Genomic DNA, 13,010 nt, shown 5'->3' with positions numbered 1-13,010 from the left:
TCCTACACGGGTGTACGATATAATAAAAAAAAATTTAAAATATAAAATTATTTAAACTGACATGGCAACAGCAGGAAACACGTTAATTTACTTGAAATAAATTTAGTTTATTGTAGAGTTGTCTTTTTGAATTCGATTTTAGGTTTTCTATCGTTTTCTTTGCGATATAATGTAAACGAACGTTTATAAACTTTTCTATAATAGCTTTTATAAGACTAATTTTTAAATTTTCTAAATTGAAAACTATATTATAATATATTATAATGTATAATTTGTCAAAAACTTTAACACATAAAAGTTCAAAATAATTAATTAAAAAATTAAACATAATAAAAAAAAATCGACTCCATTGACTAAGAACAGGGTCATTTGTATTATACGATTAAAATAAAAGGAGGCTGTTATGCATAGTTCTTACACTGACAATGCGGTCATTGAAATTAGCCATCTTATACTTGGACCGTTGAGTGAATATTGAGAAAAAATAAATCAAAATCACATATTCAATTTTTTTTTTCATTCTTTCAAATTCAAATTCATTAATCAATAAACACTGTTGCTTACTGAATTTACGATATCTTGGCCTTTTTAAACGTTCTTGACGGAATATTTTTACAATTTCTCAACGAACACTTCGGCATTTTTAACGTGCTGTAACGCGCGCGAAGCGAGCCAAGTTAAAATGAGCGGATTTTATGCGGACGTTTTTGAGACGCTGAGTCTGTATCTGGTGTTTTTTATATATCAATGGATAATCCTTATTTATTAGTAGTTATTATTAATCACTAATGTTTTTACAGTCTTCAGGCTCAGATATGACTGTGGTGGCTTTTCTGATATTCCCCGCGAAGACGAACAACTTCAACGTGGAGAGTCTGCGCGGGCACGCCGTCACGAAGGCCCTGAGAGACACCATCCAAGACATACAGCAGAAGATCGGCAAGCGAATGTATGACATATGCTTAAGGTGAGAAGGATTATTTTCTATTGAATTCTTAATGTCGCTTATGACATTACAAGGTAAATTGAAATTATATATTCTATCCGAGAAGCCATTCCGAAAATCACCTGATGGTAAGTGGTCACCATCGACTATATATATTATCTATTACCATTTATAAATATTTACCATTTCTTTCATTGTGAATGCCTCCTTTGGGAACTAAGATGTTATTTTACTTGTGCCTGTTAATACTGGCTCATTCACCCTTCAAACCCTATATATATAATTACGAACAAATAGCTTCACAACAACTTTAATAAAATAACTAAAATCATAGATAACTTAAAATCCGAACACGTCGTTCCAGCGGTCACTTGCCGGACGCGTCGGACCTGCTGCACAAGGACGACACGGTGCGCCTCAAGCGCTGCATCTACGCCATGCAGCGCGACGGCCTGCCGCCCATCACCACGCACAACGTGGTGAGTGCCGCGGGAGCGGGATACGGCAGCTGCAACAGGACTCCTGTTGGTGGACTGAATGTCACGGTGGCCAATCAGAGCAACACAGGGTATCTTTCATTCCGATGGGATGGCAATCCGACACGAAAACACCAGTCGCCGGACCACCAGCCACGTGTACTGCTAGGCACGACAATACTGCTACCTTCTTATCTCTGGTAGCCATGCTTCTTATATCTGCTAGCCACTAGCTTAGTTAGTCTTATTTAATTAAATTAAACATCAGTTTTCAATGACTAATTAATTTTATTTTAATTTAAAAAATATTATATTTTGTATACTGGTGTTAGAGCTTCGTGCAAGCTCGTCTGGGTATGTACCAGCCACTCATCAGATATTTTACCACAAAACAGCAGTACTTGGTATTGTTGTGTTCCGGTTTGAAAGGTGAGTGAGCCAGTGTAATAACCGGCAAAAGGGACATAACATTAAGTACCCAAGGTTGGTGGCGCATTGGCGATGTAAGCGATGGTTAACATTTCTTACAATGCCAATGTCTATGGGCGTTGGTGACCACTTACCATCAGGTGGCTCATATGCTCGTCCGCCTTCCTATTCTATAAAAAAGACCTTCATTGATCTCAATCAAAATTATAATATGTTATAAATGGCATCACATTGTATGTTTCCCTCGAAAGTAAATATATAAATATTTCAGGTGGACGATTGGAGCGACCCGGTGTTGAACTCCGTGCGCCGCTGTCAGCTGTTCAACACGGTCCATGATAAAGTTAAAGTGAGTTATTTACTATGACGAGATGACGTCATATAATATATAGGCAATTATAATCGATAAGAAGCGAAAACAGAAAAACGGCTTTGATCTTGTACCGACATGATACTATTGGTCGAGAAATTTGAAAGTAAAATTATATTATATAAGGAGCTATGTGAAATTATTTTATGTTGTAAAAAAAGATTAATAATAATAAAATCCTGGGACATTATTCACACGCGGCCATCTGATCCCAAACTAAGCAGAGCGCGTACTATGGAAACCAGACAACTGATATACGACATATACTACTTTTTTTTGTAAATACATACTTATATAGATAATTACACCCAGACTCAGGACAAACGGACATGTTAATGCACACAAATGTCTGTTCTGAATGGGAATCGAACCCACGACCTTCGGCGTGAAAGGCAAGTATCTACCAACCACGCCAACGGCTCAAGATTATTCATGAACTGTTTGTAGTGCGTAATATATATCGAATTGCATGGAATGTTTAAATCTAAGGTTTGTTTATATTTACTCCTTCTTTGATTGGAATAGACTATTTAAATAAATGGTACACCTTCGAGCAGCGTATAGTTTACTTTTGAATATTTAATGTATCGTTCGCAGGTGATCTTCCACCCCGAGTTCCTTACGTCCACGAACCCCCTGTTCGGCCTGGACTATGAGGAGTTCGTCCGCGGCTGCCACCTGGGCGTGTTCCCCTCGTACTACGAGCCGTGGGGGTACACGCCGGCCGAGTGCACCGTCATGGGCATACCCAGCATCACGACCAACTTGTCAGGTGAGATACGTGGACTTTATCTTCTACGCGTTACGGTCTATTTTTGATTAATTAGTGAGCGAAAATTGGTGAACGATTTTAAACCTTGTAATAAAGATAGTTTCGACTGCCTCGATGGTCCAGTAGCTAGATAAAAGCACATCCCGAGGGCCTGGGTTCAAACCCCAAGTCAGGCTGCTAAAAAGTTAGGTGTTTTTCTGAATACAGAGTACACCTGTGTTTGCGCACACACTTTTCGACTATAATTCATCACTCTTGAGCTTGGCCGCCGTGGCTGACATTGGTCGGCTGTTTTGAACTCGGTCGACGACAAGCAAAATCGAACCTTATGCTCAGCAGCTTAATGTTGTGTTTAGTGTGACCGTAACGAAACAGTATTTTTTTTTCGAAAATTGAATCATATAATTAGTATATACGAGTGAATTAGCATTTCTTTATTGCAATGATCAAAGTCAAAAATATTTATTCGATATAGAAGCGTTACACTCGCTTATTGATTGTCATAAATCTACCACCGGTTCGGAAATAAACACCTCAGACCTGAGAAGAACCGACGAAAGAAACTCAACGGGTTTTTTTATATCCTATCATTTACAATAAGTAATATACAACAATAGCCGAATTATATAGTAACAGCCTGTAAATGTCCCACTGCTGGGCTAAGGGCCTCCTCTCCCTTTTTGAGGAGAAGGTTTGGAGCTTATTCCACCACTCTGCTCCAATGCGGGTTGGTGGAATACACATGTGGCAGAATTTCGATGAAATTAGACACATGCAGGTTTCCTCACGATGTTTTCCTTCACCGTCAAGCACGAGATGAACTTTAAACACAAATTAAGCACATGAAAATTCAGAGGTGCTTGCCCGGGTTTGAACCCACGTTCATCGGTTAAGATTCACGCGTTCTTACCACTGGGCTATCTTGACTTATATATTTAATTTAAAATAACCTGGAGGCGATCTTTCATTCCTAAGGTGCACAATCATCTAAAAAGTCATTGGCTGTGTAATATCCTTCAACACACAAGCGTTCCTTAAATTTCACAATTTAATATTTTTGAACGTTTTCTGGGACGTTGTACTGTTTCTTTGAACGTTGTTGTAAAAGCGTATACATTGTCCCATAAAAGACTTACTAACCCTATTCAATCTGGTAATAATGGTTGTACGTTTATACTTGTTCCTAATGTTAACAGTATGTACTTCACAATTTCTAGGAAAATCTTTTATGTTTTTGTGTACATACATAACATTATCAAATATATATTGAGAAGCGACAGTCATTATTTTAATTTCTCTAAATTTACATCTTAGTAAATCTTTATGGCCCAGGTTATAACTTGCACGAATAGCTCTCTTCTGCAGTACAAAAATCGTATTAATATCGGCTGTATTACCCCAGAGTAGAATGTCATAAGACATTTTTTTTTATAGAATAGGAAGGTTCCTGCGCATTGCTCCTTAAACGGACCTACGAATTAATAACATATAAAACTATCTTCCACGTGTTCGTAATAATTTGGTCCGACTTAAAAAAAAAATAGTTTCCTGTCCCGTATTAATTGATTGAAAACCTACTCGATTGTTTTTCTGGATTAATTTTGCAACTGAATTGAAGCTGGTTTTTTTTATAATAAAATAAGTAGGACGAGCATATGGGCCAGTGATGCTAAGTGTTCTCCAACGCCCATAGACATTGCCATTGTGAGAAATGTTAACCATCGCTTACATCACCAATGCGCCACCAACCTTGGGAACTAAGATGTTATGTCCCTTGTGCCTGTGATAATATTGTGGAAATAACTAAACACACTAGCCGAGATGTATCTACATCAGACAACATAAAGATCCGTCTAGGAGTTTTCTTAGATTTCTTACTATATTGCAAACTGATTTATTTTTAGTATTATACTGATTAACAAGAATCGATCTGTAAGATAAATATATATTTATATAATTACATAAAATATGTCTATATATATTTTTAGGAACCAAAAGTGGATTTAAAAAAAAATTACGAATATGACAAGTTAAATGAAAAACGGAAAATGACTGTTTAACGTTAATAGAGAAATAACTACGACACGGCTTAGGCGGGTGAAAGTAGGGACGATTAGCAATTGAGTTTCTGGTCAGTTATTCTCAGTAAGATCTTCATTTTGAAATGGCGGTAGCCGTACATTCAATTTATTTCTGTGGCTTGACGATTTATGGCCCCAAAACTTTAGTGCTCCTAGGAGCCTACTTGAAAAAAGAATATTTTGAATAGAAAAAAAAATCAAAAAGAAAAAATCAGGCATAGCCTCTATTGAAAGTAGAGTTCAGAGCGTCACGGTAGCATGCGCAAGCGATCCCGTGGCGCTCCTCGTTAAGACGTTTTTAGTGGGTATTCCGATGTTCGGGGCACACTCGGCACCTAGGACACCGGCGATCTCCACATACCACACTGTTCCCGTGGGGGAAACGCGTAACGCGTTTTTCCAGCGTTAAAAAAAGGATGAAAGTAGAGTTCCAATCTTCAGGCGCAAAAAGAGCCCATCATGGCGAGAGGTGTTCTTTTATAGCCTGGTGCCCGTGTGTTGCCAGTTTTCTCGACTGACTAGTTACAATATATATATATATATATATATATATATATATATATATATATATATATATATATATATATATATATATAATATAAAGACGTACAATTAGTATTTGTTAATTTTATGCTGGATTTATAACATTTTAATGTAACTTTTTATAATCCATTTAAAAAATGAATAACTTATAAATCGCCCGAACTTTATTAAAGTTTTTTTTTTTTGTATTGTTTAGGGTTCGGCTGTTTCATGCAAGACCACATAGCGGACCCCATGTCGTACGGGATCTACGTCGTGGACCGGCGCTACATATCGCTGGAGGGCTCCGTGCAGCAGCTCGCGCAATACATGTTTGATTTCACCAAGTGAGTGTTTACATATCATAAATTTAATTATTTTATATATATATATTAATTTAAAACTTTATTAAAGTAAAAAAATAAATTAGCAATCTGTAAATTTGAGGAGAAGGTTTGGAGCTTATTCCACCACTCTGCTCCAAAGCGGGTTGGTGGATACACGCAATGCCAACAACCTGAAGAGTTGGTTTGATTGATTGATTAACGCACTTATCTCCGATTCTATAAGTTAAGAAAATTATCCCATTAATTGAGAAACTGTTACGAAATAAGGAAGTGCAGCAATGGCATCTAACGAAAGAAATTACCATTTTTTAAGACAGTCAGAATGGTTTTTTTTAAGTTCTGATTATAGATATCAAAAACTTTTTTTGCATGTTAAGTTAGCATGTAATTGGTTTATACACCGTAACAGTAATTTGGCTTGGTTGGTGGATGCTTGCCTTTCGAGCCGAAGGTTGTTGGTTCGATTCCCAACCAGGACAGATATTTGTGTGCATGAACATGTCTGTTTGTCCTGAGTCTGGGTGTAATTATCTATATAAGTATGTATTTACAAAAGAAAAATAGTATATGTAGTATATCAGTTGTCTGGTTTCCACAGTACGAGCTCTGTACAAGCTTAATTTGGGATCAGATGGCCGTGTGTGATAAATGTCTCAGGATATTATTATTATTATTTTTCATTAAAAAAAAATCGTAAGCAGCAGCTAATTATGTTTATGGTTTCCAGATTGACGCGTCGGCAGCGCATCATCCAGAGAAACAGGACCGAGAGACTGTCCGACCTCATGGACTGGAGGAATCTAGGAATTGTAAGCGTTTATGTCTGAAATGTTAAGCCTGCTAGTGATGAGCCGAGATGGCCCAGTGGTTAGAACGCGTGAGTCTTAACCGATGATCGTGGGTTCAAACCCGAGCAAGCACCACTGAATTTTCATGTGCTTAATTTGTGTTTATAATTCATCTCGTGCTTTGCGGTGAAGGAAAACATTGCGAGGAAACCTGCATGTGTCTAATTTTACTGCAATTCTGCCACATGTGTATTCCATCAACCCGTATAGCGTGGTGGAATAAGCTGCAAACCATCTCAAAAAGGAGAAAAGGCCTTAGCCCATCAATAGGACATTCACAGGCTGTTACTGGTAGTGTCCCACTGCTGGGCAAAGACTCCTCGCCTGAAATAAAAGGATGAAGAAAATAAATAGAGCGGAATCATTTTAAAGTTATTTTTTTTCACAGTATTACCGTCAAGCGCGAGCCCAAGCGCTTAAGATAGTGTATCCGGACTACGTGGACCACATGGACCAGGAGCTCGGCAAGCGGTTCAACTACCCCCGGCCCATCTCCGAACCGCCCAGTCCTACGCATTCTAGTGAGTAAATTTTTAGAAAACAGTTAACGTTGTACTTGATATTACCACTTAATATGATTTATAAATGGCGGTAACTACTCGTTAGTAGAGATAGCAAAAACATTCTAAATTAATTTTTTTTAACTTCCTTACAAATTCGTTTTTATATTCCCTTGAAAAGCGAATCGAAATATATTCTACCGGTCACGAGTTAAACAGAGATGTGAATTGTGTGTGATGATGCATGACATCGACCGCCATTTATAAATCTTATTTCTATTGGGTTGTTCCAATGGAAATGTTTTAAATAAAACCCTGGTTGATCAGTGCGTCGAAGTAACCACGAAATGTCGTGGCTCACGGCTTCCTATCACAAGGAAATAGAGAAACACAGAGACACGAAAGATGAGGAAGTCCAAACGGAAATAGATCAAAAACGCAACGCAATCGTCAGGAAATCACTTGAAATACTCGAAATAACAGACCTGGAGAGTGGAACGGACTTAGATGTAACGTTCGAGAAGAATCTAGACTTCACGGAGTCCGAACAAGAAGACTATCAGACTCCCAACGATTTTCTGGAGCCATTGACCGAAGCTGTCACGGAGCAAATAGACCAGCTCATCTCCAAGTTGGGGGATCGTGTTGACTCTTCGGAATAGGTTCGTCTGTTGGGAGACCAGTAGCCAGTGATCACTATAATGCACTTTGACTTGTATTGTAAACATTGAGATAGTTCGTTGTATGATAGATGATCGGTTAGGAAGTTGGCGAGTATATATATAAACTTTCATTGTCTGATGGAACATTACTGGCGGTAGGGCTTTGTGCAAGCTCGTCTGGGTAGGTACCATCCGCTCATCAGATATTCTACCACAAAACAGCAGTACTTGGTATTGTTGTGTTCCGGTTTGAAGGGTGAGTGAGCCAGTGTAATTAAAGGCACAAGGGACATAACATCTTAGTTCCCAAAGTTGGTGGCGAATTGGTGATGTAAGTGATGGTTAACATTTCTTACAATGCAAATGTCTATGAGCGTTGGTGACCACTTACCATCAGGTGGCCCATGTGCTCGTCCTACCTATACTATAAAAAAGGGAATAAATCACCAAAGGCGAGTACAAGAGCAGTGTAATCGACGCTTGTCAAGTCAATAGTCTAAATTGACAGTACGTGAAACAGCGAAGCGCAGCTACTTATATCATAATATTATATACTAAAACTGACAGACTGCCTCGTTGGCGTAGTGGCTTGATGTAAGGCCGCAGACCCGGAGCTCCTGGTTTCAATTCCCAGGTTAGGCCAATAAGAAGTTATTGGGTTTTTCTGTCAGAAAATTCTCAGTAGCAGCCCGGAGTCTCGAAGTTAGAGGTGACACCCCCGTGCCTCGGAAAGCACGTAAAGCCGTTGGTCCGGCGCCTGAACTCTTTCCAGTCGTGTCGGATTACCGTCCCATCGGATTATGAGAGTTAGGGGATAGAGAGTGCGCCTGTGTTTGCGCATAATATCTCGTGCATAGTTGGCTAATCTCTTATGAGATTGGCCGTCGTGGCCGAAATCGGTCTGGAGGATATTATGATTATTATTATTATATACTAAAACCTCCGAAACGCCGTTTTCAGTATAATTTTAATATATATTTATGTAGTATTTTCAAATGAGCACTAAAAACAAAAAATGTCCTACTTTATAAGTATTATATGAACAAATAATAAATTCGCCAGCTCCCTAACGTGTCTTGTATTTTGGAAACTTATATAAATATCACACAAATATTTTGGTTTGGTTAGATTACATGGAACTCGTCTTAACTAGTTGAGTATGCGGTCATTTTAGTTGATAGACGATGTATTTACAACTAATTCCATAAGGGTTATATAATATATTTACATATACAAGATGGCCTAGTGGTTAGAACGCGTGAATCTTAACCGATGATCGTGGGTTTAAACCCGAGAAAGCACCACTGAATTTTCATGTGCTTAATTTGTGTTTATAATTCATCTCGTGCTTGATGGTGAAGGAAAACATCGTGAGGAAACCTGCATGTGTCTAATTTGATTGAAATTATGCCACATGTGTATTCTACCAACCCGCATTGGAGCAGCGTGGTGGAATAAGCTTCAAACCTACTCCTCAAAAAGGGAGAGGAGGCCTTAGCCCAGCAGTGGGACATTAACAGGCTGTTACTGTATAGTTAGTTACCTACAGTTGCCTCAAAGTTGGTCTCAAGTCGAAACTTCACTCTGGTTTTATGTGTTGATTAATTCTCAGGAACTGTCTGAAGTTAGGAAGTCAGTTTCACACTCTCGTGCCTCGATGCTCACGTAAAGCCTTCTGCACTTAATTACCACTGGTTTCTGATATGAAGACTGTCTGTTTGTTCACACACGCCTGCACTATTTTTTTTTATTATATATGATTTGCGTAGTTCAGTTTCTGAGTGAATGATGTATTCTTCTGAAATTGGTTGTGCATAGTTAGTTTTAAGTTAATGTTAAGAGTATTTTGAATGTGTGTTATGTAGAAGTGTTGGGGATCCAAATAAATAAATAAATAGTTGTCTAGTCTCCGTTTAGATTGGCGGTGACTGATATATGGTCTGGGGCACGAACTTGATTGGAGGTTCTCTCTTATAAAAACTATTGTCTCATTTCACAAAGGACTTACACCAAAATTATATAAATCGTTTCTATTAACATTTTTAGTTTCAGAAAATACAATTTGGCAACTTATTGATCTAACAATATCGAATTTATTTGCAAAGTAAAACATTTGAGTATTGAGCGTTTCTCAAATGGTCTCATATAACACGATATGTTTGCGAAACGAGTACATCGGTCACGTGAACAGTTTCTGTGACGTCATTCGTGATATTATCGTTTGTCGTACGATTCTTGACAAACGTCCGAGAACCGTCGACGATCGAGAAAACAATTGAACAATTAAAATTATACAAAATAAATAGTATTTATAAAATCCCAACATTACAATCAATTCTCGACTTTGTTGTATAAGAAATAGAATGCACTTTTCCTTACGGAATTGTCACAATTGTTGTTTTTTGATAAACTTTAGGGAACTTATTTTCAATTCATTTATGTTTTAATTAAATCGTTTCGAATAATTTGTAAAAGGGGAATTTTCTAATTTAAAAAACAAGCTACATAAAAAAATATCATAGACAAATCCTATCTTCTAAAAATGTTCTTGTATCTGTTACAGGAGCAACCACACCAGCGGCATCAGTTCACGGCTCGGAAGACGAAGATGAAGTGGACGAAGAGAAGGAACTAGCGGAATTGAGGATTTCAGATAAATAATTTACATAATACGAACATAGGTTACGAAATAGCCCACGCGTGGGAAACGAGAATTAATACAGCACTTACAATCTGGAGAGCTATTCTGTAAGAACAAACCAACTCGCATAGCTTATATAATTATATTGTAAGTTCAATAAAATAATATTTGCTTACCCAGAATTATTCAAAGGTATATTCACAATTGGGTGAATATTTATGATATAGAGGACAAACATATAAATACACAAAAATATCAACGTCGGTTCTTAATTGCAAGCGTTTCAAAGTGAATTCTTACGGAATAGCACTGCAAGATTAAATTGTTTTCTATCTTACAGAATACAAATCAGAAACTACTACTATTATTATTATTATTTTAGATGTTTTACTTAATTGTAATAAATAGGCAATTGTATTGAAACATTTTTTTTTAAATATTTAATCTATGGAACTACGTCAGTGCCAAATTTCACAAAAATCTGATATTATGTTATATTATTGTAAAATATATATTTCGAAAACCGAATTATTGTAGAATAGATTAGTTTATGTAACACAAGAAAATGAATTTATTTACATTTATTATCTGTTACGAAGTGTTGCCATTTTCCTATAAGACAGCTTCCATTCTTGCCATTGTTAAATATTGTATTTTATTTGATATTTTTAATATATTGTATATTTTAAATTTTTGTGATGTATTTTTTAAATTTTATATATTATATTTGGGTAAAAAATTTGCGGTCGTGGCTTAAATCCGAATAATTGTTTATTAAATAGTTTATCTTCTATGAAATGCTATTTAAACCGAAAAACTCGAAACATACATATATTTTTATATATTTTTAAATTAAAATCCTATGATATAATAGATTAAGAAGAGATTTTTAATAAAATATTTTTTATATTAACAATTCTTGCAGTCTATGTAGAAGTTTTAAATCAAATTAATATATATATACACGTATATACTTTTATATGAAAATATATAAAAAACAAATTCATAACTCGCTTGTGTATTATCGTGAAATGTATTTAAGTTACAATTAAAAATTGCTTGCTTTATATATAAATGTCGTTTCGCGAGAGATTAGTTAAACAATGCTGTGTCTTCTTCTCTCGAATATTAAATCAATGATGAAAGAAAGAGAAAAACACAGTAGAATATGTTTTAAAAGGGATGTTGTTAGGAAGCTGCTTAAATATATTTCTATATAAGTGAAAACATTAAGTACATATAATGCTGTGTTGTTAATCGAATCGGATTCTAAAAGGGGATTTCATAGTATGACTGCCTCGTTGGTCTAGTGGCTACGTGTAAGGCCGCAGAACCGGAGATCCTGGGTTCAAATCCTAGGTCGGACTAATAAAAAGTTATTGAATGAAAATTCTCAGTAGCAACCCGGAGTCTGGAAGTTGGAAGTGTATACACTCCCGTACTTCGTAAAGCCTTTGGTCCTGCGCCTGAACTCTTGAGATTGGCCGCCGTGGCCGAAATCGATCTGCAGGACATTATTTATAGTATAAAGCTAATCGATTCGGCTCCGCAGGAGTAGATAAGAAGAAAAATGTATTGTGGATAGGATTTAAGTAAAATCCGTTCTCAGTGAGCGTCTACGTCGGGGAAGGATTAACTGTGACGAATTTCAATCGGGCGGATAGTTTAGGAGATCTATGATGTAATGTATATTAATATTTCAATAAGCAAATACCTATACCCTATATCTTAGTAGGTGGTGCATTGGCATTGTAAAGGATGGTCTATGGATGGTGGTGACCACTAGTTTTACCATCAGATGTCATATAAAATAATAATAATAATCTTTATTCACATCAAAAGTAACAAATTAAAATGAAGTCCCTGATTTCTGAGCTGGGCTCAAAGACCTGTATTACAGAAATCTGAAAAATAAAATTGCATTGTTGATGTCGCATCGATAAAGCGAGAATAAATTTAAACAGTGAGCAATTAACAAATTATAACGATTTGCTTTTCAAAACTATAAAAAAGTTATAACGATATAACGAGCAAATGTCTCTATGAAAGTTTTTTTTATAATGGTAAGGGTGAGATAGAGATAGGCCGTATCAGTAGGGGGAGAAATGTTGCCAGCTCCCTAAACATAAATCGTTTTGAACATTTCCACTTACAATACACAAACAATTATGTAATTTGTTTTCTATATGCGAATATTTCGAAAATTTTTATTTACGTGTAAACAAATTCTGCCATAGATTACACATAGGTATGTCTCGTACCTAGAGTTTATGTGAACGACATTATTAGTTCCTATACCAAACTTTAAATAAAAATATTATATTTTTATATTTATGGTTAAAACAAAACAATTATAATATATAGCTATTTTTATTTCATTGTCGTCATTATTAAAATAAATGGCCTTTATTATTTA

At 36.3% G+C, this 13,010-nt stretch overlaps 1 protein-coding gene across 1 annotated transcript in view; it reads left to right on the top strand.

Annotated features, from left to right (window-relative positions):
- Positions 1-13,010, top strand: part of LOC126778821 (glycogen [starch] synthase) — a 31,093-nt gene extending 18,083 nt beyond the window's left edge. The window contains exons 11-18 of the mRNA XM_050502521.1: positions 801-967; positions 1,311-1,425; positions 2,123-2,200; positions 2,819-2,993; positions 5,814-5,943; positions 6,671-6,752; positions 7,180-7,312; positions 10,517-13,010. Coding sequence (XP_050358478.1) covers positions 801-967; positions 1,311-1,425; positions 2,123-2,200; positions 2,819-2,993; positions 5,814-5,943; positions 6,671-6,752; positions 7,180-7,312; positions 10,517-10,614 — 978 coding nt within the window. The 3' untranslated portion in view covers positions 10,615-13,010. The remainder of the gene's footprint in view (positions 1-800; positions 968-1,310; positions 1,426-2,122; positions 2,201-2,818; positions 2,994-5,813; positions 5,944-6,670; positions 6,753-7,179; positions 7,313-10,516) is intronic.

Source organism: Nymphalis io, chromosome 27 (assembly GCF_905147045.1).
Source record: "Nymphalis io chromosome 27, ilAglIoxx1.1, whole genome shotgun sequence".
Lineage (NCBI taxonomy): Eukaryota > Metazoa > Arthropoda > Insecta > Lepidoptera > Nymphalidae > Nymphalis > Nymphalis io.
Note: the sequence above shows the minus strand (reverse complement) of the source record. Positions and strands in the feature narration are given on the sequence as shown.